This window comes from Panulirus ornatus, chromosome 17 (assembly GCF_036320965.1).
Source record: "Panulirus ornatus isolate Po-2019 chromosome 17, ASM3632096v1, whole genome shotgun sequence".
In the NCBI taxonomy this organism is placed as follows: domain Eukaryota; kingdom Metazoa; phylum Arthropoda; class Malacostraca; order Decapoda; family Palinuridae; genus Panulirus; species Panulirus ornatus.
In genome coordinates this window covers 35763632-35787006 of record NC_092240.1, presented here as the reverse complement: position 1 = coordinate 35787006, position 23375 = coordinate 35763632, and the positions used below count along the sequence as shown (strand labels likewise).

General features: G+C 40.8%; 1 protein-coding gene across 2 annotated transcripts in view; it reads left to right on the top strand.

The window, feature by feature from the left end:
* Window positions 1-23375, top strand: part of LOC139754681 (uncharacterized) — a 422992-nt gene that overhangs the window by 350820 nt on the left and 48797 nt on the right. For both annotated transcript variants that reach the window (XM_071672238.1, XM_071672237.1), the window contains exons 6-7: window positions 10967-11082; window positions 15257-15375. In XM_071672238.1, coding sequence (XP_071528339.1) covers window positions 10967-11082; window positions 15257-15375 — 235 coding nt within the window. The remainder of the gene's footprint in view (window positions 1-10966; window positions 11083-15256; window positions 15376-23375) is intronic.

Below are 23375 nucleotides of genomic sequence, written 5' to 3'. Positions count from 1 at the left end.
ATCCAGGCCCCGCAGACTTTTCCATTGTTTACCCCATACGCTTCACATCCCTTGGTTCTGTCCATTGACAGCACACCCACCCCGGTATACCACATCGTTCCAATTTACTATTCCTTGCATGCCCATCACCCTCCTGTATGTTCAGGTCCCAATCACTCAAAATCTTTTTCACTCCATTCTTCCACCTCCACTTTGGTCTCCCGCTTCCCCTTGTTCCCTCTACCTCTGACACATATATCCTCTTTGTCAATCTTTCCTCACTCATTCTCTCCATATGTCCAATTTCAACACACCTTCTGCTGTCTCAACCACACTCTATTTCTGCTCTCTCAACCACACTCTATTTCTTTCCACACATCTCTCTTATTCTTTCATTACTCACTTGATCAAACCACCTCGCAACCATATAACATTGTTGGAACTACTATTCTTTCAAACATACCCATTTTTGCTCACTGAGACAACATTCTCTTCTTCCACACATTCTTCATCATTCCCAGAACCGTCTCCCCCTCCCCCACCCTGTGACTCACTTCCACTTCCATGGTTCCATCTGCTGCTAAATCCACTCTCAGATATCTAAAGCACTTCACTTCCTCCAGTTTTTCTCCATTCAGACTTATATTCCAGTTTAAATTGTCCCTCATCCCTACTGAATCTGATACCCTTGCTCTTATTCACATTTACTCTCAACTTTCTCCTCTCACCTACTTTACCAAACTCAGTCACCAACTTCTGCAGTTGCTCACATGAATCAGCCACTAGAGTTGTATCATTGGCAAACAGCAACTGACACTTCCCAGGCCCTTTCATCCCCAACAGACTGCATACTCGCCCCTCTCTCCAAAACTCTTGCATTTACCTCTCTAACCACCTCATCCATGAACAAATTAAACAACCATGGGGATATCACACACCCACAGACCAACATTCACTGGGAACCAATGACTCTCCTCTCTTCCTACTTAAGTAGTACACATGCCTTACATCCTTGGTAAAAACTTTTCACTGCTTCTAGCAACTTACCTCTCACACCATATAGTCTTAAAAACCTTCCACAAAGCATTTCTATTAACTCTTATCATATGCTTTCTCCAGATCCATGAATGCTTCATACAAATACATCTGTTTTTCTAATCACCAGTCTTTTTTCTGCACATAAATCCACAAGCTCTACATCATTTCCATTTACAACACTGAATACCCCATGTAAACCAATTATATCCTCAACTGCAACATTACTCACCTTTGTATGTAAAGCACCCGTCACTAAAACCCAGTCTCATGCATCAAAGCTACTGACACACTCACTCACCTGCATTCAAAACATGTGCCTCATGATCTTTTTTCTCATGACCAGTTTCATACACATCAATAATCACCCATCTCTCTATCCACTCGCAGTTTTACCCACATCAATGTAGAATTTACTTTCTTGCATGCTATCACATACTCCCACAACTCCTCCTTCAGGAGTAGTGTTGCTCCTTCCTTAGCTCTTGTCCTTTCACCAACCCCTGACCTAACTCCCAAGACTTTCCCACACCACCCTTCCTCTTTACCCTTGAGCTTCATTTCACTCAGAGTCAGAACACTTAGGTTTCTCTTCTCAAACATGCTACCTGTCTCTCCTTTTTTCTCATCTTGGTTACATCCACACACATTCTGAGCCTTTGAGGAGGATGAGCACTTCTTACTTGACTCCTTTTGTTTCCCTTTTTAGAAATTAAAATACAAGGAGGGGAAGGTTTACACTCGGTCTCTAGCTGTCATATGTAATGCACATGTAAGTGTGTGTGTGTGTGTGTGCATGCATATGTGCATGTCACCACCTCACAAATGTGGGGAAATGGCAGTCAAGTATGAAAAAAAGTAAGGGGAGAGAGAGAGAGAGAAAAAAAAAAAAAACTATGTGTACTGGTACACTGGTGTCGATGTTATGTCGGTGGACTGAACTAGGGCATGTGAAGCGTCCAAGATAAACCATGGATGAGTTTATGGGGCCTTGATGTCGATAGGGAGCTGTGGTTTCGGTGCATTACATATAACAGCCAGAGAATGGATGAGTGAATGTGGCCTTTCTTCGTCTGTTCCTGGTACTACCTTGCTAATGCGAGAATCGACAATTGGTATGAAAGAAAGAAAAGTTATATTTTCATACTTGATCACTATCCTGCATTTGCAAGGTAGCACCAGGAGCAGACATGAATGGCCGCATTCGCTCACATCCATTTTCTAGCTGTCATATATAATGCCCAGAAACTACAGCACTACCCACAAGCAGTCCCCGCAGACCTTTCCATGGTTTCTCCTGGCTGCATTACATACCATGGTTCAGTCCATTTACAGCAGGTTGACCCCTGTATACCATTCCACTCTATCCCATTTCCACCTTTCACCCTCTTGCATGTTCAGGCCCTGATCACTCAAAATCTTTTTCACTCCATCCTTCCATCACCAATTTGGTCTCCCCACTCTTGTTCCTGCCACCTCTGACATGTATATCCCCTTTGTCAACCTCTCCTTGCTCATTTTCCCCATATGTCCAAACCATTTCAGCACATCCTTTTCAGTTCTTTCAGTTATATTCTTTTTATTACCCCACCTTTCTCTTTCCCTTTTAGTACTTAGTAGATTGAACCACCTCACACCACATTTTGTCCTCAAACATTTCAGTTCCAACACATCCATGTCCTCCAAACATTCTCATCTATAACCTCACATTCATATAACATTGTTGGAGCTACTATACATACCCTCAGACATATACATCTTCACCCTTTACTTCCACACATGCCTCAGTGCTCCCAGAATGTTTGCCTCCTCACCAACTGTATGGCTAACCTGTTTCCATAGTTCAATTTGCCACCATTTCCACTCTCAGGTGTCACATTCTCCAGTTTCTCTCTGTTCAAACTTACTCAGCCTTCTAACCTGTTTCTTTACTATGCTAAACCAAATAATCTTTTATGTATTCACATTTATTCTCAACTTTTTCCTTTCACACACACTTCCAAAGTCACTCACCAGCTTCTGCAGTTTGTCACTCAAATCTGCAACCAGTGCCTCATCCCCTACAGACTGCATACTTGCCCCTCTCTCCAAGACTGCTGCATTTACCACTCTTATCACCCTATCCATAAACAAATTGAACAGCCATGGTAACATCACATAGCCATGCTATAGACAGTCCTTCACTTGGGCCCATTCACTTTCCTCTCATCCTTCTCATACACATGCCTTACAACCTTGATGAAAACTTATCACTGTTTCTAGCATCTTTCCTCTCACACCATATAATCTCAAAATCCTTCTACAAGGTTATCTATCATTTCTATCATATGCTTTCTCCAGATCCATAAATGCCACATACAATTCCTAATGTTTTCATACATATCCGCCATTTTCCGCATTAGCGAGGTAGTGTTAAGAACGGAGGACTGAGCCTTAAAGGTAATATCCTCACTTGGTTCCCTTCTCTGTTCCTTATTTTTGGAAAAGTCAAAATGGGAGGGGAGGATTTTCAGTCCCCACTCCCTCCCCTTTTAGTCACCTGTGACAAGCAGGGAATATGTAGTAAATATTCTTTCTCCCCTAATGTTTCTGTAAGTGTTTCTTACACACTTTCTTTGAAGCAAATACCTGTTTCATTTACTTCTACCACAGTAAAACCACACTCCTCCCCAATCTGATGCTCTTTACATGTCCTCACTCCCTCAATCACTACTCTCTCATACAACTTACAGTACACTCAACAGACTTATACCTCTGTAGTTTTATCACTCACCTTTATACAGTGGCATTATACATGGATTTTGCTAGTCCTCAGGCCCCTCACCATGGTCTATGCATACATAGAAAATCCTAGATAACCAGTCAGCAGCACAGTCAGTCCCTTTCTTAAATTCAGATGCAATGCCATCCATATCAGCTGCCTTGCCACATTTCATCTTAAGTAAGGCTTTCAACATGTACTTCTTTCTTCACTAGACCACTCTCCTTGACTCTCTCACTTCTCATACCACTCCAATCCAAACACCCTACATCTGCCACTCCATCATCAAACATATTCAACAATCTTTAGAAATAATCCATCTGCTCCACACTTCATCACTACCTACTCTCACTATCCCCATTGCCCTCTTCACAGATATTTCCATTTGTTCACTTGTTCACAGACTGTTAACCTCCTTCCAAACCATCTTCATCTCCCTGAAGCTGACTGATGCTTGCACACCCCAACTCTGATTTACAGTCTTTTTCAATCCATGCACCTTCCTATTTACCTCCTACCTCATTCTCTTATACATCTCTCAGTCATTTGCACTCCCTTGCTGTAAATTTTTGCATATTCCTCTTTTCTCTTTCACTAGCAACTTCTTCATTCCACCACACACTACCCTTTCTAATCTGCTCACCTCCCACCTTATATATGACACACACATCTCTTGCACATACTAGCATTGCTCACCTAAATACTTTAGAGTCCTTATTCATTTACTCCCATCTTTTGCCATTTTGCACACACTACTTCCCACATATTCCATGTGTGACGTAGAGTGTGACTAAAGGAGGCGGGAGCAGGGGCCTAAAAACACTCCCCTTCTTGTATTTAACTTTCTAAAAGGGGAAACAGAAGAAAGAGTCATGTTGGGAGTACTCATCCTCCTCGGGGGCTCAGATTGGGGTGTCTAAATGTGAGTGGATGCATCCAAGATGAGAAAAAAAGAGAGATAGGAAGTATGTATGAGGAAAGGAACCTGGATGTTTTGGCTCTGAGTGAAATGAAGCTCAAGGATAAAGGGGAAGAGTGGTTTAGAATGTCTTGGGAGTAAAGTTAGGGGTTGGTGAGACAACAAGAGTAAAGGAAGGAGTAACACTACTCCTGAAGCAGGAGTTGTGGGAGTATGTGACAGAGTGTGAGAAAGTAAACTCTAGATTGATATGGGTAAAACTGAAAGTGGATGAAGAGAGATTGGTGATTATTGGTGCCTATGCACCTGGCCATGAGAAGAAAGATCATGAGAGGCAAGTGTTTTGGGAGCAGCTGAGTGAGTGGGTTAGCAACTTTGATGCATAAGACTGGGTTACAGTGATGGGTGATTTGAATGCAAAGGTGAGTAATGTGGCAGTTAAGGGTATAATTGGTGTACATGGGGTATTCAGTGTTGTAAATGGAAATGGTGGAGAGCTTGTAGATTTGTGCTGAAAAAGGACTGATGATTGGGAATACCTGGTTTAACAAGAGAGATATATGGAAGTATACGTATGTGTACGTGTAGGAAGACGAAAGTGATTGGTTTTCAGTGAATGTAGGCTTGCGGCAGGGGTGTGCGTTGTCTCCATGGTTGTTTAATTTGTTTATGGATGGGGTTGTTAGGGAGGTGAATGCAAGAGTTTTGGAAAGAGGGGCAAGTATGCAGTCTGTTGTGGATGAGAAAGCTTGGGAAGTGAGTCAGTTGTTGTTCGCTGATGATACAGCGCTGGTGGCTGATTCAGGTGAGAAACTGCTGAAGCTGGTGAATGAGTTTGGTAAAGTGTGTGAAAGAAGAAAGTTAAGAGTAAATGTGAATAAGAGCAAGGTTATTCGGTACAGTAGGGTTGAGGGTCAAGGCAATTGGGAGGTAAGTTTGAATGGAGAAAAACTGGAGGAAGTAAAGTGTTTTAGATATCTGGGAGTGGATCTGGCAGCGGATGGAACCATGGAAGCGGAAGTGGATCATAGGGTGGGGGAGGGGGCAAAAATTCTGGGCGCCTTGAAGAATGTTTGGAAGTCGAGAACATTATCTCGGAAAGCAAAAATGGGTATGTTTGAAGGAATAGTGGTTCCAACAATGTTGTATGGCTGCAAGGCGTGGGCTATGGATAGAGTTGTGCAGAGGAGGGTGGATGTGCTGGAAATGAGATGTTTGAGGACAATATGTGGTGTGAGATGGTTTGATCGAGTAAGTAATGTAAGGGTAAGAGAGATGTGTGGAAATAAAAAGAGCGTGGTTGAGAGAGCAGAAAAGGGTGTTTTGAAATGGTTTGGCCACATGGAGATAATGAGTGAGGAAAGATTGACCAAGAGGATATATGTGTCAGAGGTGGAGGGAACGAGGAGAAGTGGGAGACCAAATTAGAGGTGGAAAGATGGAGTGAAAAAGATTTTGAGTGATCAGGGCCTGAACATGCAGGAGGGTTAAAGGAGTGCAAGGAATAGAGTGAATTGGAACGATGTGGTATACCAGGGTCGATGTGCTGTCAGTGGATTGAACCAGGGCATGTGAAGCATCTGGGGTAAACCATGGAAAGTTGTGTGGGGCCTGTATGTGGAAAGGGAGCTGTGGTTTCGTTGCATTATTACATGACAGCTAGAGACTGAGTGTGAACGAATGGGGCCTTTGATGTCTTTTCCTAGCGCTACCTCGCACACATGAGGGGGGAGGGGGTTGTTATTCCATGTATGGCGAGGTGGCGATGGGAATAAATAAAGGCAGACAGTATGAATTATGGACATGTGTATATATGTATATGTCTGTGTGTGTATATATATATATGTGTACATTGAGATGTATAGGTATCTATATTTGCATGTGTGGATGTGTCTGTATATACAAGTGTATGTGGGTGGGTTGGGCCATTCTTTTGTCTGTTTCCTTGCGCTACCTCGCTGATGCAGGAGACAGCCACAAAGCAAAATAAATAGATAAATAGATATGATATATGTAAGTAGGAGAGAATATTATTGGATTACGTGTTAATTGATAGGTGTGTGAAAGAGAGATTTTTGGATGTTAACGTGCTGAGAGGGGCAGCTGGAGGGATGTCTGATCATTATCTTGTGGAGGCGAAGGTGAAGATTTCTTGAGGTTTTCAGAAAAGAAGAGAGAATGTTGGTGTGAAGAGAGTGGTGAGAGTAATTGAGCTTGGAAAGTAGACTTATGTGAGGAAGTACCAGGAGAGACTGAGTGCAGAATGGCAAAAGGTGAGAGCAAATAATGTAAGGGGAGTGGGGGAGGAATGAGATGTATTTAGGGAAGCAGTGATGGCTTGTGCAAAAGATGCTTGTGGCATGAGAAAGGTGGGAGATGGGCAGATTACAAAGGGTAGTGAGTGGTGGGATGAAGAAGTAAGATTGTTAGTGAAAGAGAAGAGAGAGGCATTTGGACAATATTTGCAGGGAAGTAGTGCAAATGACTGGGAGATATATGAAAGAGAGCACAGGAGGTCAAAAGAAAGGTGCAAGAGGTTAAAAAGAGGGAAAATGAGAGTTGGAGTGAGAGTATCATTAAATTTTAGGGAGAATAAAAATATATTTTGGAAGGTAAATAAAGTGCATAAGACAAGAGAACAAATGGGAACATAGGTGAAGGGGCTAATGGGAAGGTAATAACAGGTAGTGGTGAAGTGGGAAGATGGAGTGAGTATTTTGAATGTGTTAAATGATAGAGTTGCAGATATAGGGTGTTTTGGTTGAGTTGGTATGCAAAGTGAGAGGGTCAGAGAGAATGGTTTAGTAAACAGAGAAGAGGTAGTGAAAGCTTTGCGGAAGATGAAATCCGGCAAGGCGGCGGGTATGGATGGTATTGCAGTGGAATTTATGAAAAAAAGGGGGTGACTATGTGTTGATTGGTTTGTAAGGATATTGAATGTATGTATGGTTCATGGTGAAGTGCCTGAGGATTGGCAGAATGCATGCATAGTGCCATTGTACAAAGGCAAAGGGGATAAAGGTGAATGTTCAAATTACAGAGGTATAAGTTTGTTGAGTTTTCTTGGGAATTATATGGGAGGGTATTGATTGAGAGGGTAAAGGCATGTGCAGAGCATCAGACTGGGGAAGAGCAGTGTGGTTTCAGAAGTGGTAAAGGATGTGTGGATCAGGTGTTTGCTTTGAAGAATGTATATGAGAAAACTTAGAGAAATAGATATATTTTTATGTAGCGTTTATGGATTTGGAGAGGGCATATGATAGGGCTGATAGAGATACTGTGCGGAAGGTATTAAGAGTATATGGTGTGGGAGGTAAGCTGCTAGAAGCAGTAAAAGTTTTTACCAAGGATATAAGGCATGTGTACAAGTAGGAAGAGAGGAAAGTGATTGGTTCCCAGTGAATGTTGGTTTGCAGCAGGGGTGCATGATGTTTCCATGGTTGTTTATTGTGTTTATGAATGGGGGTGGTTAGGGAGGTGAATGCAAGAGTTTTGGAGAAAGGGGCAAGTATGTTGTGTCTGTTGTGTATGAGAGGGCTTGGAAAGTGAGTCAGTTGTTGTTCACTGATGATACAGCACTGGTGGCTGATTTGGGTGAGAAACTGCAGAAGCTGGTGACTGAGTTTGGTAAAGTGTCTGAAAAAAGAAAGCTGAGAGTAAATGTGAATAACAGCAGGGTTATTAGGTTCAATAGGGTTGAGGGACAAGTTAATTGGGAGGTAAGTTTGAATGGAGAAAAACTGGAGAAAGTGAAGTATTTTAGATATCTGGGAGTGGATTTAGCAGTGGATGGAAGTGGAAGTGAGTCACTTGGTGGGGGAGGGTGCGAAGGTTCTGGGAGCATTGAAGAATGTGTGGAAGGTAAGAATGTTATCTCAGAGAGCAAAAATGGGTATGTTTGAAGGAATAGAGGTTCCAACAATGTTATATAGTTGCGAGGCATGGGCTATAGATAGGGTTGTGCAGAGGAGGGTGGATTTGTTGGAAATCAAATGTTTGAGGACAATATGTGGTGTGAAGTGGTTTGATCGAGTAAGTAATGAAAGGGCAAGAGAGATGTATGTTAATGAAAAGAGTGTAGTTGAGAGAGCATAAGAGGTTTTGTTGAAATGGTTTGGTCCTATGGAGACAATGAGTGAGGAAAGATTGACAAAGATGATATATATGTCAGAGGTAGAGGGAACGAGGAGAAGCAGGAGACCAAATTGGAGGTGGAAGGATGGAGTGAAAAAGATTTTGAGTGATCGGGGCCTGAACATACAGGAGGGTGAGAGGCATGCAAGGAATAGAGTGAAATGAGACAATGTGGTATACCAGGGTGGATGTGCGTCAGTGGATTAACCCAGGGCATTTGAAGCATCTGGGGTAAACCATGGAAAGTTTTGTGGGGTCTGTATGTGGGAAGGGAGCTGTGGTTTCGGTGCATTGCACATGACAGCTAGAGGCTAAGTGTGAGTAAATGTGGCCTTTTTTGTCTTTTCATAGCACTACTTTGTGCGGGGGGGGTCATGTGTGGCGGGGTGGTGACAGGAATAGATAAAGGCAGCGTGTATGAATATGTACATGTGTATATATGTATATGCCTGTGTATGTATATGTATTTATACATTGGAATGTATAGGTATGTATATGTGCATGTGTGGGCATTTATGTATGTGCATGTGTATGTGGGTGGTTTGGGCCATTCTTTCATCTGTTTCCTTGTGCTACCTTGCTAATGCAGGAGACGGCACTTAAGTATAATGAATAGATAGAATTATAACAGGTCTCTTTTCCAAGCTCACATAGTGCCATCACTCTCTTCTCACCCATAATGTTTCCCCTTTTCTGAAAACCTCTACAGATCGTCACCCTTGCCTCCATAACATAATGATCAGACATCTCTCCAGCTGCCCCTCTCAGCACATTCACATCTACAAGTCTCTTTTGCATGCCTATCAATGTATATGTAATCCAATATTGCTTGCTTACAATTTTTCAAAATCTCATGCGTATACATGTTTATGTCTCTTCTGAAACCACGTTTTCCTAATCACCAGTACTTTATCCCGCATACAACTCCACAAGTTATTCACTATCTCCATTGATAGTACTAAAAGCTCCATGCCCCTGATTATGCCTTCAACTGCCACATTACTCATTGCATTAATATCACCCATCATTGATACCCAATATCTTACATCAAATTGCAGGTATCCTCTCTCAGATTTGCTCTCTCTCTCTCCACTGTTTTCTTTTTTCCATATATTTTTTGCTGGTATGTATTGTTTCTTATGGAAAATGTAATCATATTGATTTTGTAAATTTCTTAGCACTAATCATTCTTCTCATCTTCTTCATCATTCACTTTATTACTGTATTCATAACAACCAATGAATGTAGCTAATTCTGTCTCTTTACTACATTTAGCAAGGTATTACAATATAGAATTATAAATTAATTGTCAAGGTAGTTGTATATCAGAAGTATCCGTTGCAAAAGGCCACTTTTTTCAAGGGTAAATCCTTTTTAGTTTACATAGCTGAAGGCCAAATAAGTTTTTTCCTCGGTTTTTAGCTGTATTAGCTACAGATTGAGACCATATCTGTTGCACTGAAGCACCAATATGTTCCCATCAAGAGATAAAGATGTAGATATCCCCTTGAGAGTTTGACCTTTTAGAGACGAATAAGAGTCAGGGTCAGAGATGTTAATAGTCCCTTTAAAAGTTTGACTTTTCAGAGACTAAATGTCTGGGCCACAATCAAAATACTCAGTTATGGCCCCATGTGATAGTACAGTATCACATGACGTATAAACTTTTCATTCTTCCTCTCTGTATGTGCTTTCCCTGTTTTGAGAAGTAGGGGAACAAACTCAGAAGCTTCTCAAACATAACAGTTGTCATCCATCTCCATACATACATGTGTCAGTGAATTTTGATTGCATTATATTTTTGTGTTGGGAGCTTAATCATCCCAACATTTAATGTCTTCACTCTTACTCCCTTTTATTCATTTTTGTATCAGACACTCAGCACAAAAGAAGCAGTAGCCGACTAATAACTGGATATTCTTGACAGATGCTTGTAAAAATTCATTTCCATCTTAGATGCAGTAAGTTATATACATTTCTTTGTCTTTTTTTTTAAGACCACTATCATATGTTTTGTGACAAATTTTTAGATGGATTCTCAGTCTTCGAGTGTTCATAATTCAACTTGGAACTTTTCTATTGTGCCATTACCTGTTACTTGAAAAGGCTTTCTGTGTAATTCTCCTTTTATATTTCAGCAAAACAACGACAAGGGAGGTCATTGTTGCACTGCTCAGAAAATTTAAGGTGGTAGATAATCCACAAAAGTTTGCACTTTATGAGAGAACATATGATACAGCACAGTCTGTTAAAGGTAAATGATATTCATTGCTTAATCATAACTTTTAAGTTATTTTTTTTATAGGCATGCATATAGTATGAAACATGTCAGTACTGTGAGAGTCGATATCTAAGTGATTGGTGTTTCCTTACTTCGATTGTATTCCTATATGCAAGTCACAAAAGATGTTGCAAAACAACATTTTATTTAAATGTTAAAGCTGTTTGGGCATAGGAGGAAAGAATTTTACCTCCATATTCCCTGTGTGTTGTAAGTGACTAAATGGGGCAGGCTTAAGAAAAGAGAATATTTCTGATTCTAAAAGATGGAACAGAAGAAGGAGCCAAGTAGGGAGTGCTCATCCTCCTCAAAGGCTCAGGCTGGGTTGTCAAAATGTAAGTGGCTTTAACCAAGATTAGAAGAAAGGAGAGATATGTAGTATCTTTGAGGAAAGAAACCTGGATGTTCTGGCTCTGAGTGAAACAAAACTTAAGGGTAAAGGGGAAGAAGGTTTGGAAATGTCTTTGGAGTAAAGCCAGGCATTGGTGATAGGACAAGAGCTAGGGAAGGGGTAGCACTACTGATGAAGCTGGAGTTGTGGGAGTGTGTGAAAGAGTATAAGAATGTGAGAAATAGACTGATATGGGTAAAAATGAAAATGGATTGTGAGAGATGGATGATTGTCAGTGCTTATGCACGTGGCCATAAGAATAAAGATCCTGAGAGGCAAGTGCTTTTGGAGCAGCTGAGTTAGAGTGTCAGCTGTTTTGTTGAAAGACACCAGATTTAGGATGGGTGATTTAGATAGGAAGGTAAGTAATGTGACAGTTGAGGGTGTAATTTGGGAGCATGGGTTATTCAGTAATGAGAATAGAAATGGTGAACAGCTTGTGGAGTTGTGTGCTGTAAAAGGACTAGTGATTGGAAATATCTGGTTTAAAAAAAGGGTCATACACAAGTATATGTATGTGGGTAGAAAAGACTCTTAGCAGGTATTATTAAATTGCATACTAATTGATAGGCATGTAAAAGAGAGACTTTAGATGTGAATGTGCTGAGAGGGGCATCTGGTGGGATATCTGATCATTACCTCGTAGAGTTGAGGGTGAAAATTTGTAGAGGTTTTCGGAAAAAAGGAACATATGGGTGAGAAGAGATTAGTGAGAGTGATTCAGCTTGGAAAGGGGACTTGTGTAAAGAAATACAAAGAGAGGTTGAGTGCAGAATGGTAAAAGGTAAGAGTAAATGAAGCTAGTGGAGTGAGTAAGGAATAGGAGGTATTTAGAGAAGTTGTGCTGGCATGTGTGAGAGATGAATGTGGCATGCATGAGGTACACAGATTAGAAAAGGTAGTGAGTGGTAATATGATGAAGTAAAGTTGCAGTATAAAGATAAAAGAGAGTGATGTGGGTAGTGTTTACAGGGAAGGAGTGCAGATGATATGGGGAAGTTTAAAAAAGCAGCAGGAGGTTGCAAAAGAGTTCAAATAAGAGTTAGGATGAGCATGTCTTTGTAAACTTGAGGGAGATTAAGATTTTTTGGAAGTTTAGTTGTTTGAAAAAAACAAGAGAGCAAATGGAAACATCAGTAATGGGGGCAAAAGATTAAGTGATTAAGTGAGGAGATGGAGTGAGTATTTTGAAGGACTGTTGAATGTATTCTGATTGGGTGGCAGATGTAGAGTTTTTCAGTCGGGGTGATACATGAATTGAGAGAGTCATGGAGAGTAGTTTGGTGAAGAGTAGAGGTGGTGAAAGCCGTATGTAAGATGATATGTGGTAAAGTAGCTGGAGTGGATCATATATATCAAGTGAATTACTTAAGAAAGGGGTGACTTGCATTTTTTTTTATTTTGCCCTTGAACACGCTTACAGTGACCATAGAATGACCAGTAAGTAGGCTCAGTATTCTCATAATGCAAAACATAAGCTCATTTAACTTCAACTTCCAAGGAAAGATGAATTATTACAGAAATTTAAAAAAGGCAAATCCATGAATAAGCTCAGTGATGATTGTAGTGTTGGAATTAAAGCAGTGTATGATCTCACGAAACTTAAAAAGTAGTATCAATGTGTTTTGTAGACAGTGATATTCCCTTATATATGAATAAGCATGAAATTTTGCATTAAGTGTAAGTGTAGGAGGGGGGGTAGCTATCTCTAAGCCAAGTTCCTTGATGAAATGCAAATACAACACCAGTTTTAATATTCTGAAGAGTGGTTAAGAGGTTTTAAGATATGTCATGGGACACAAATGATACAAGTGTTTGATGAGAATTTTTTTTTTACTATGAAGCTGCTGTTGTACAGTTTGCCAAGTTAGTTTATCATTAGAATTTGATGTCCACAATTTCTTGTTATTCGCTTGTAATGTCTTGGAATGTCTCTAGTACAGGATTGATTTTATTGCATATACATTTATCATATGACATTACATAATTACACCACATTGCATGTACCTTTGATATTACATTCTTCATACATACAGAGGATGTTTGTGTGCTGTCGTTCTTGTGGGAGAATGATTCTGCTGTGGGATATCTGACATTTTTGGGAGTGATCATTGTGATTAAGATGCTTGCTTGTGAGGGCTACATTTCAGTTTGTAATATAACTAAAGTTACATGTAATGTAATTACTTAATGTCACTTCATATAACAAACGTATATACAACAGAAATGTACCTTTATTATTGATACAACCTGAGATACACAGGGATGACAAAACACTGTGGAGTCCCTATGCATTGGTGATATAACAGCATTATGTTGGCATTGCATTCCTTTGAAAATTCCTAGATAAATTTCCATAATTTTTAATACAAACCTTTAATTTCCACCATTTAACAGGCACTCACCCTTACACTGTGATACTGGTATCAATTTCTATCTTCCCAGGCACATTACAGGAATATTCAGAACTGACAGATTTACATTTAGAATTGATAATAGTTGTAAGAATTGTATTAAATACCATTGTGTTGGCCTGGTCCATTGTTTAGTGAAGGGTGTATAGGTATGTGCTTGACATGTCTGATAGATCCCAGTATGAATTGAGGATAGGGTGAATTTGTTTGTTTTTTCTTTTCCAGTTAGTTCTTTGTCTACTCTTATTTCACATGCAGCTGCAGCATATGATGGTTAATGATATTTACACGCTTAGAAATATAACACCATGCTAAATATGAGTGATAAGGAAGATTAGCTAGTATGTGTGGTTAGGATATTGAAGTTTCTTTGAACATAGTTTCACACTTTACACTTATTACATACTGTACACAGGCACATTATCACTGGAAAATAACGTCAATATATTTAGAAATATTATACTCTCGTGTGACTGGTCTGCAAACAGAATCTTTGGGAAGCAGCAGTTGGTAGCATGCCATGAATCCAGGCCTTAGTGGGTGTACCATAAAGAAAGTTCATGGAAGCAGTGGTCAAATGATACACATAGAACAGAGAAAGTAGTAACATCTCAGTCAGGGATGATTGAAGACAGATGACTGTTTTAACTAAGAGAGAGTTGGAAGAAGGAGAATCTCAGATATGTGAACAGTGCTTCATCCTGAGATGACTGAAACCTCTGTTGACACAGTATATAATTGCTACATAACTTTTTCCTTTACACACTTAGTTGTTAAGTGAAACCAATTTCTATATTCATACCTCTCCAAACACGAAATGCTTACATTGCATCCAGTTTCTGGTCAACCTCAAAGATCCTCCTCTCTGGTCATCTGCTAAGACCTTCTTCTGAAATATCCCTTGCCTCATGTCTTTCCCATATTGCAACCAGTTGTTTGAAATACATTTATAGGGTTTGTCATAAACTATCAAAATCTTAGCAAATCTGATGAAGAAATTCAAAGCTAATCATACCTTTCCTTGCAGATGTTTCAGTTTGATATGAATTTTAGAATGCACAGATATATTTATAACTCTAGGAATCCAAATCCATCCCCACTTACAGGGAGTGATGGCAAGGTGCTCTTTGATTTGGCATGAACAGCTTTGGCCACTGTCGTATTAATGTCTCAGATCAAGCAGACCTCATGACCTAGAAAGATGCTCTCTAAAATAAATGACGGGGAACAAAATAATGATATCAGCTTTGGTTATTTCCATATTTTGAAAAATATGTCACATTTTGTTCACGATATAACCCAATATATAATAATGCTTTTTTCACGCTTTCTTTACTAACAGCAAAACTTAGACGACTTGGAGACTTGGAATGCCCCCTTGTTTTGGCACTGAACTGGAGTGCAGGTGGACTCACTAATAAGCGGCTAGTCTTGCAAGAAAATGATACTGCAGATATACAGGTACAGCACCTTATTAGTAGTTATGTTGTATTGTTTTTTGTATGCTTTAGCATGATTTTCATTCACAAAAATTATTTTAAAGTTAATTATTTTTCACAAATACTATGCAGGTAATTCATTATGTTGTATTGCCACAATATGGCAATAATTAATCCTTGAATCGTGTTTACATTTAGACATTTAAGTGTAGATGACTGATTTTTCCCACCATTGATTGTGTTGGTTGCCTTTAGGAAGTGTCTAAAAGGGAGTCACATTAAGCAGATTGCCACTGCTCGAAAAGATATTGTGCAATTTTGTCACCTATATGTCATTATAGGGAGTTACACATGTCATCTTGGCATATACACACATTTATATGCCCAATATTTTGGTCATTTCTCCCCTCATGTTTTGTGACTTACACGCTTGAATTAGCTCTTGCAATTATCCTGTTAGGGTTCCTTCCTGCCCTTATCAACCTGTTGACGGACCTCTCCTCCATTCACCTTTTCATGTGGTATGAATTGCCAAAGTTCTTGTTCAAAAAACAGGGTTCACAGTCTTGGTCATTCAGTGACCATGTGGTCATTCAATGACCACCCTGTACCTGACATCACCTTATCACTGGTTCTCAGAAAGCCAAAACTGTCATAGAATTTCTTAGAATTTCATCACATACACAAATTTATCAGCTCCTGTCAGCTTGGTTATGAGATCAGAATTCCTCTCTTAGTTCCATAAGTATCTTATTATGCTGTTGCTTATATGCTTCCTTGCAAGATATATAATATATTTATTTTTATTTATTTCATTATACTTTGACGCTGTCTCCCGCATTAGCAAGGTAGCACAAGTAAACATATGAAAGAATTGCCCAACCCACCCACATACACATGTATACACATAAACTCCCACACACGCACATATACATACCTATACATTTCAATGTATACATACATACACATACAGAGACATATACCTATATACACATGTACATATTCATACATGCTATCTTCTTCCATTCCTGCCGCCATCCCGCCACACATGAAATGATATCCCCCTCCCCCACGTGCATGCGAGGTAATGACAGGAAAAGACAACAAAGGCCACATTCGTTCATACTCAGTCTCTAGCTGTCATGTGTAATGCACCGAAAAAACATCTCCCTTTTCACATACAGGCCCCACAAAGCTCTCCATAGTTTACCCCAGATGCTTCGCATGCCCTGGTTCAATCCATTGACAGCACATCGACCCCGGTATACCACATCGTTCCAATTCACTCTATTCCTTGCATGCCTTTCACCCTCCTGTATGTTCAAGCCCCAATCGCTTGAAATCTTTTTTTACTCCATCCTTCCACCTCCAATTTGGTCTCCCACTTCTCCTTGTTCCCTCCACCTCTGACACATATATTCTCTTTGTCGATCTTTCCTCACTCATTCTCTCCATGTGACCAAACCATTTCAATATACCCTCTTCTGCTCTCTCAACCACACCCTTTTTACTACTACACATCTCTCTTACCCTTTGATCACTTACTTGATCAAACCACCTCACCACATATTGAACTCATACATCTCATTTCCAACACGTCCACCCTCCTTCACACAACCCTATCTATCACCCATGCCTCACAACCATATAATATTGTTGAAACCACTTTTCCTTCAAACATACCCATTTTTGCTCTCCGACATAACGTTATCGCCTTCCACACATTCTTCAATGCTCCCAGAACCTTTGCCACCTCCCCCATCCCATGACTCACTTCTGCTTCCATGGTTCCATCCGGTGCCAAAACCACTCCCAGATATCTAAAACACTTCACTTCATCCAGTTTTTCTCTATTCAAACTTACCTCCCAATTGACTTGTCCCTCAACCCTACTGTACCTAATAACCTTGCTCTTATTCACATTTACTCTCAGCTTTCTTCTTTCACACACTTTACCAAACTCAGTCACCAGCTTCTGCAGTTTTTCACCCGAATCAGCCACCAGCACTGTATCATCAGCGAACAACAACTGACTTGCTTCTCAAACCCTCTCATCCACAACATACCGCATACTTGCCCCTCTCTCCAAAACTCTTGCATTTGCCTCCCTAACAACCCCATCCATAAACAAATTAAACAACCATGGAGACATCACACACCCCTGCCACAAGCTGACATTCACTGGGAACCACTCACTTCCCTCTCTTCCTACTCGTACACATGCCTTACATCCTCGATAAAAACCTTTCACTGCTTCTAGCAACTTACCTGCCACACCATATACTCTGAATATCTTCCACAGAGCATCTCTATCAACTCTATCATATGCCTTCTCCAGATCCATAAATGCTACATACAAATCCATATGATTTTCTAAGTACTTCTCACATACATTCTCCAAAGCAAACACCTGATCCACACATCCTCTACCACTTCTGAAACCACACTTCTACCCAATCTGATGCTCTCTTCATGCCTTGACCTTCTCAATGAATACCTCCCGTAAAATTTCACAGGAATACTCAACAAAGTTAAACCTCTGTAATTTGAACACTCACCTTCATCCCCTTTGCCTTTGTACAATGGTGCTATGCATGCATTTCACCAATCCTCAGGCACTTCACCATAAACCTTACATACATTGAATATCCTCACCAACCAGTCAACTACACAGTCTCCCCCTTTTTTTAATAAATTCCACTTCAATACCATACAAACCCATTGCCTTGCTGGCTTTCATCTTCTGCAAAACTTTCACTACCTCTTCTCTGTTTACCAACGTATTTATTATACCAAATTATAATAAGTAAATAGATATATATAATTTTTTTCATACTATTCGCCATTTCCCACGTTAGCGAGGTAGCGTTAAGAACAGAGGACTGGGCCTTTGAGGGAATATCCTTATCTGGCCCCCTTCTCTGTTCCTTCCTTTGGAAAATAAAAAAAGAGAGAATATTTATATATTATATTTATATATTTTGCTTTGTTGCTATCTCCCGCATTAGCGAGGTAGCGCAAGGAAACAGACGAAAGAATGGCCCAACCCACCCACATACACATGAATATACATACACGTCCACACACACAAATATACATACCTATACATCTCAATGTATACATATATATACACACACAGACATATACATATATACACATGTACATAATTCATACTGTCTGCCTTGATTCATTCCCATCGCCACCTCGCCACACATGAAATAACAACCCCCTCCCCCCTCATGTGTGCGAGGTAGCGTTAGGAAAAGACAACAAAGGCCACATTCATTCACACTCGGTCTCTAGCTGTCATATAATAATGCACCGAAACCACAGCTCCCTTTCCACATCCAGGCCCCACAGAACTTTCCATGGTTTACCCCAGATGCTTCACATGCCCTGGTTCAGTCCATTGACAGCACGTCGACCCCGGTGTACCACATCATTCCAATTCACTCTATTCCTTGCATGCCTTTCACCCTCCTGCATTTTCAGGCCCCAATCACTCAAAATCTTTTTCACTCCATCTTTCCAACTCCAATTTGGTCTCCCACTTCTCCTCATTCCCTCCACCTCTGACACATGTATCCTCTTGGTCAGTCTTTCCTCACTCATTCTCTCCATGTGACCAAAGCATTTCAAAACACCCTCTTCTGCTCTCTCACCCACACTCTTTTTATTTCCACACATCTCTCTTACCCTTACATTACTTACTCGATCAAACCACCTCACACCACATATTGTCCTCAAACATCTCATTTCCAGCACATCCACCCTCCTCCGCTGAACTCTATCCATAGCCCACGCCTCGCAACCATATAACATTGTTGGAACCACTATTCCTTCATACCCATTTTTGCTTTCCGAGATAATGTTCTCGACTTCCACACAGTCTTCAACGCTCCCAGAATTTTCGCCCCTTCCCCCACCCTATAATTCACTTCCGCTTCCATGGTTCCATCCGCTGCCAAATCCACTCCTAGATATTTAAAACACTTCACATCCTCCAGTTTTGCTCCATTCAAACTTACCTCCCAATTGACTTGACCCTCAACCCTACTGTACCTAATAACCTTGCTCGTATTCACATTTACTCTCAACTTTCTTCTTTCACACACTTTACCAAACTCATTCACCAGCTTCTGCAGTTTCTCACCTGAATCAGCCACTAGCGCTGTATCATCAGTGAACAACAACTGACTCACCTCCCAAGCTCTCTCATCCACAACAGACTGCATACTTGCCCCTCTTTCCAAAACTCTTGCATTCACCTCCCTAACAACCCCATCCATAAACAAATTAAACAACCATGGAGACATCACACACCCCTGCCGCAAACCTACATTCACTGAGAACCAATCACTTTCCTCTCTTCATACACGTACACACGCCTTACATCCTCAATAAAAACTTTTCACTGCTTCTAACAACTTGCCTCCCACACCATATATTCTTAATACCTTCCACAGAACATCTCTATCAACTCTATCATATGCCTTCTCTAGATCCATAAATGCTACATACAAATCCATTTGCTTTTCTAAGTATTTCTCACATACATTCTTCAAAGCAAACACCTGATCCACACATCCTCTACCACTTCTGAAACCACACTGCTCTTCCCCAGTCTGATGGTTTGTACATGCCTTCACCCTCCCAGTCAATGCCCTCCCATATAATTTCCCAGGAATACTCAACAAACTGATACCTCTGTAATTTGAGCACTCAACTTTATCCCCGTTGCATTTTCACAATGGCACAATGGAATCATTCAGCCAATCCTCAGGCACCTCACCATGGGTCATACATACATTAAATATCCTTACCAATACAGTCACCCCCTTTTTTGATAAATTCCACTGCAATACCATCCAAACCCACTGCCTTGCCAGCTTTCATCTTCAACAAAGCTTTTACTACCTCTTCTCTGTTTACTAAATCATTCTCCCTAACCCTTTTTTTTTCACACCACTTCAACCAAAACACCCTATATCTGCCACTCTATCATCAAACACATTCAACAAACCTTCAAAATACTCACTTCATCTCCTTCTCACATCACCCCTACTTCTTATCACCTCCCCATTAGCCCCCTTCACTGATGTTCCCATTAGTTCCCTTGTCTTATGCACTTTATCTACTTCATTCCAAAACATTATTATTATTATTATTATTATTATTATTATTATTATTATTATTATAATTTGTCACTGTCTCCCGCGTTAGCGAGGTAGCGCAAGGAAACAGACGAAAGAATGGCCCAACCCACCCATATGCACATGTATATACATACACGTACACACATGTACATTTACATACCTGTACATCTCAACGTATACATATATATACACACACATACATATATTGGGAGGTCAATTGGGAGGTGAGTTTGAATGGAGAAAAACTGGAGGAAGTGAAGTGTTTTAGATATCTGGGAGTGGATCTGGCAGCGGATGGAACCATGGAAGCGGAAGTGGATCATAGGGTGGGGGAGGAGGCGAAAATTCTGGGAGCCTTGAAGAATGTGTGGAAGTCGAGAACATTATCTCAGAAAGCAAAAATGGGTATGTTTGAAGGAATAGTGGTTCCAACAATGTTGTATGGTTGCGAGGCGTGGGCTGTGGATAGAGTTGTGCGCAGGAGGATGGATGTGCTGGAAATGAGATGTTTGAGGACAATGTGTGGTGTGAGGTGGTTTGATCGAGTAAGTAACGTAAGGGTAAGAGAGATGTGTGGAAATAAAAAGAGCGTGGTTGAGAGAGCAGAAGAGGGTGTTTTGAAATGGTTTGGGCACATGGAGAGAATGAGTGAGGAAAGATTGACCAAGAGGATATATGTGTTGGAGGTGGAGGGAACGAGGAGAAGAGGGAGACCAAATTGGAGGTGGAAAGATGGAGTGAAAAAGATTTTGTGTGATCGGGGCCTGAACATGCAGGAGGGTGAAAGGAGGGCAAGGAATAGAGTGAATTGGAGCGATGTGGTATACCGGGGTTGACGTGCTGTCAGTGGATTGAATCAGGGCATGTGAAGCGTCTGGGGTAAACCATGGAAAGCTGTGTAGGTATGTATATTTGCATGTGTGGATGTATGTATATACATGTGTATGGGGGTGGGTTGGGCCATTTCTTTCGTCTGTTTCCTTGCGCTACCTCGCAAACGCGGGAGACCGGAAAAAAAAAAAAACCATATATACACATCAACATAATTCATGCTGTCTTCCCTTATTCATTCCTGTCGCCCCCCTCCCCCCTCATATGTGTGAAGTAGCACTAGGAAAAGACAACAAAGGCCACATTCATTCACATTCAGTCTCTAGCTGTCGTGTATAATGCACCAAAACCACAGCTCCCTTTCCACATCCAGGCCCCACAGAACTTTCCATGGCTTACCCCAGATGCTTCAAATGCCCTGGTTGAATCCATTGACAGCACATCGAACCCGGTATACCACATTGTTCCAATTCACTCTATTCCTTGCATGCCTTTCACCCTCCTTAATGTTCAGGCCCCAATCACTCAAAATCTTTTTCACTCCATCTTTCCACCTCAAATTTGGTCTCCCTCTTCTCCTCATTCCCTCCACCTCTGTCACATATATCCTCTTTGTCAATCTTTCCTCACTCATTCTCTCCATGTGACCAAACCATTTCAATACACCCTCTTCTGCTCTCTCAACCACACTCTTTTTATTACCACACATCTCTTTTACCCTTTCATTACTTACTTGATCAAACCACCTCACACCACATATTGTCCTCAAACATCTCATTTCCAGCACATCCACCCTCCTCCGCACAGCTCTATCTGTAGCCCACGCCTTGCAACTATATAACATTGTTGGAACAACTATTCCTTCAAACATACCCATTTTTGCTTTCCGAGGTAATGTTCTCGACTTCCACACATTCTTCAACGCTCCCAGAATTTTCACCGCTTCCCCCACCCTATAATTCACTTCCGCTTCCATGGTTCCATCCGCTGCCAAATCCACTTCCAGATATCTAAAACACTTCACTTCCTCCAGTTTTACTCCATTCAAACTTACCTCCCAATTGACTTGTCCCTCAACCCTACTGTACCTAATAACCTTGCTCTTTTTCACATTTACTCTCAGCTTTCTTCTTTCTCACACTTTACCAAACTCAGTCACCAGCTTCTGCAGTTTCTCACCTGAATCAGCCACCAGTGCTGTATCATCAGTGAACAACAACTGACACTTCCCAAGCTCTCTCATCCACAACAGACTGCATACTTGCCCCTCTTTCCAAAACTCTTGCATTCACCTCCCTAACAACCCCATCAGTAAACAAATTAAACAACCATGGTGACATCACGCACCCCTGTCGCAAACCAATATTCACTGAGAACCAATCACTTTCCTCTCTTCCTACACATACACATGCCTTACATCCTCGATAAAAACTTTTCACTGCTTCTAACAACTTGCCTCCTACACCATATATTCTTAATACCTTCCACAGAGCATCTCTATCAACTCTATCATATGCCTTCTCCAGATCCATAAGTGCTACATACAAATCCATTTGCTTTTTTCTAAGTATTTCTCACATCCATTTTTCAAAGCAAACACCTGATCCACACATCCTCCCTCTACCACTTCTGGAACCGCACTGCTCTTCCCCAATCTGATGCTCTCTGTACATGCCTTCACCCTCTCAATCAATACCCTCCCATATAATTTCCCAGGAACACTCAACAAACTTATACCTCTGTAATTTGAGCATTCACTCTCATCCCCTTTGCCTTTGTACAGTGGCACTATGCAAGCATTCCGCCAGTCCTCAGGGACCTCACCATGAGATATACATACATTAATTTACCTTACCAACCAGTCATCAACACACTCACCCCCTTTTTTAACAAATTCCATTGCAGTACCATCCAAACCCACTGTCTTGCCGGCTTTCATCTTCCACAAAGCTTTTACTACCTCTTCTCTGTTTACCAAGTCATTTTCCCTAACCCTCTCACTTTGCACACCACCTCGCCCTAAACACCTTATATC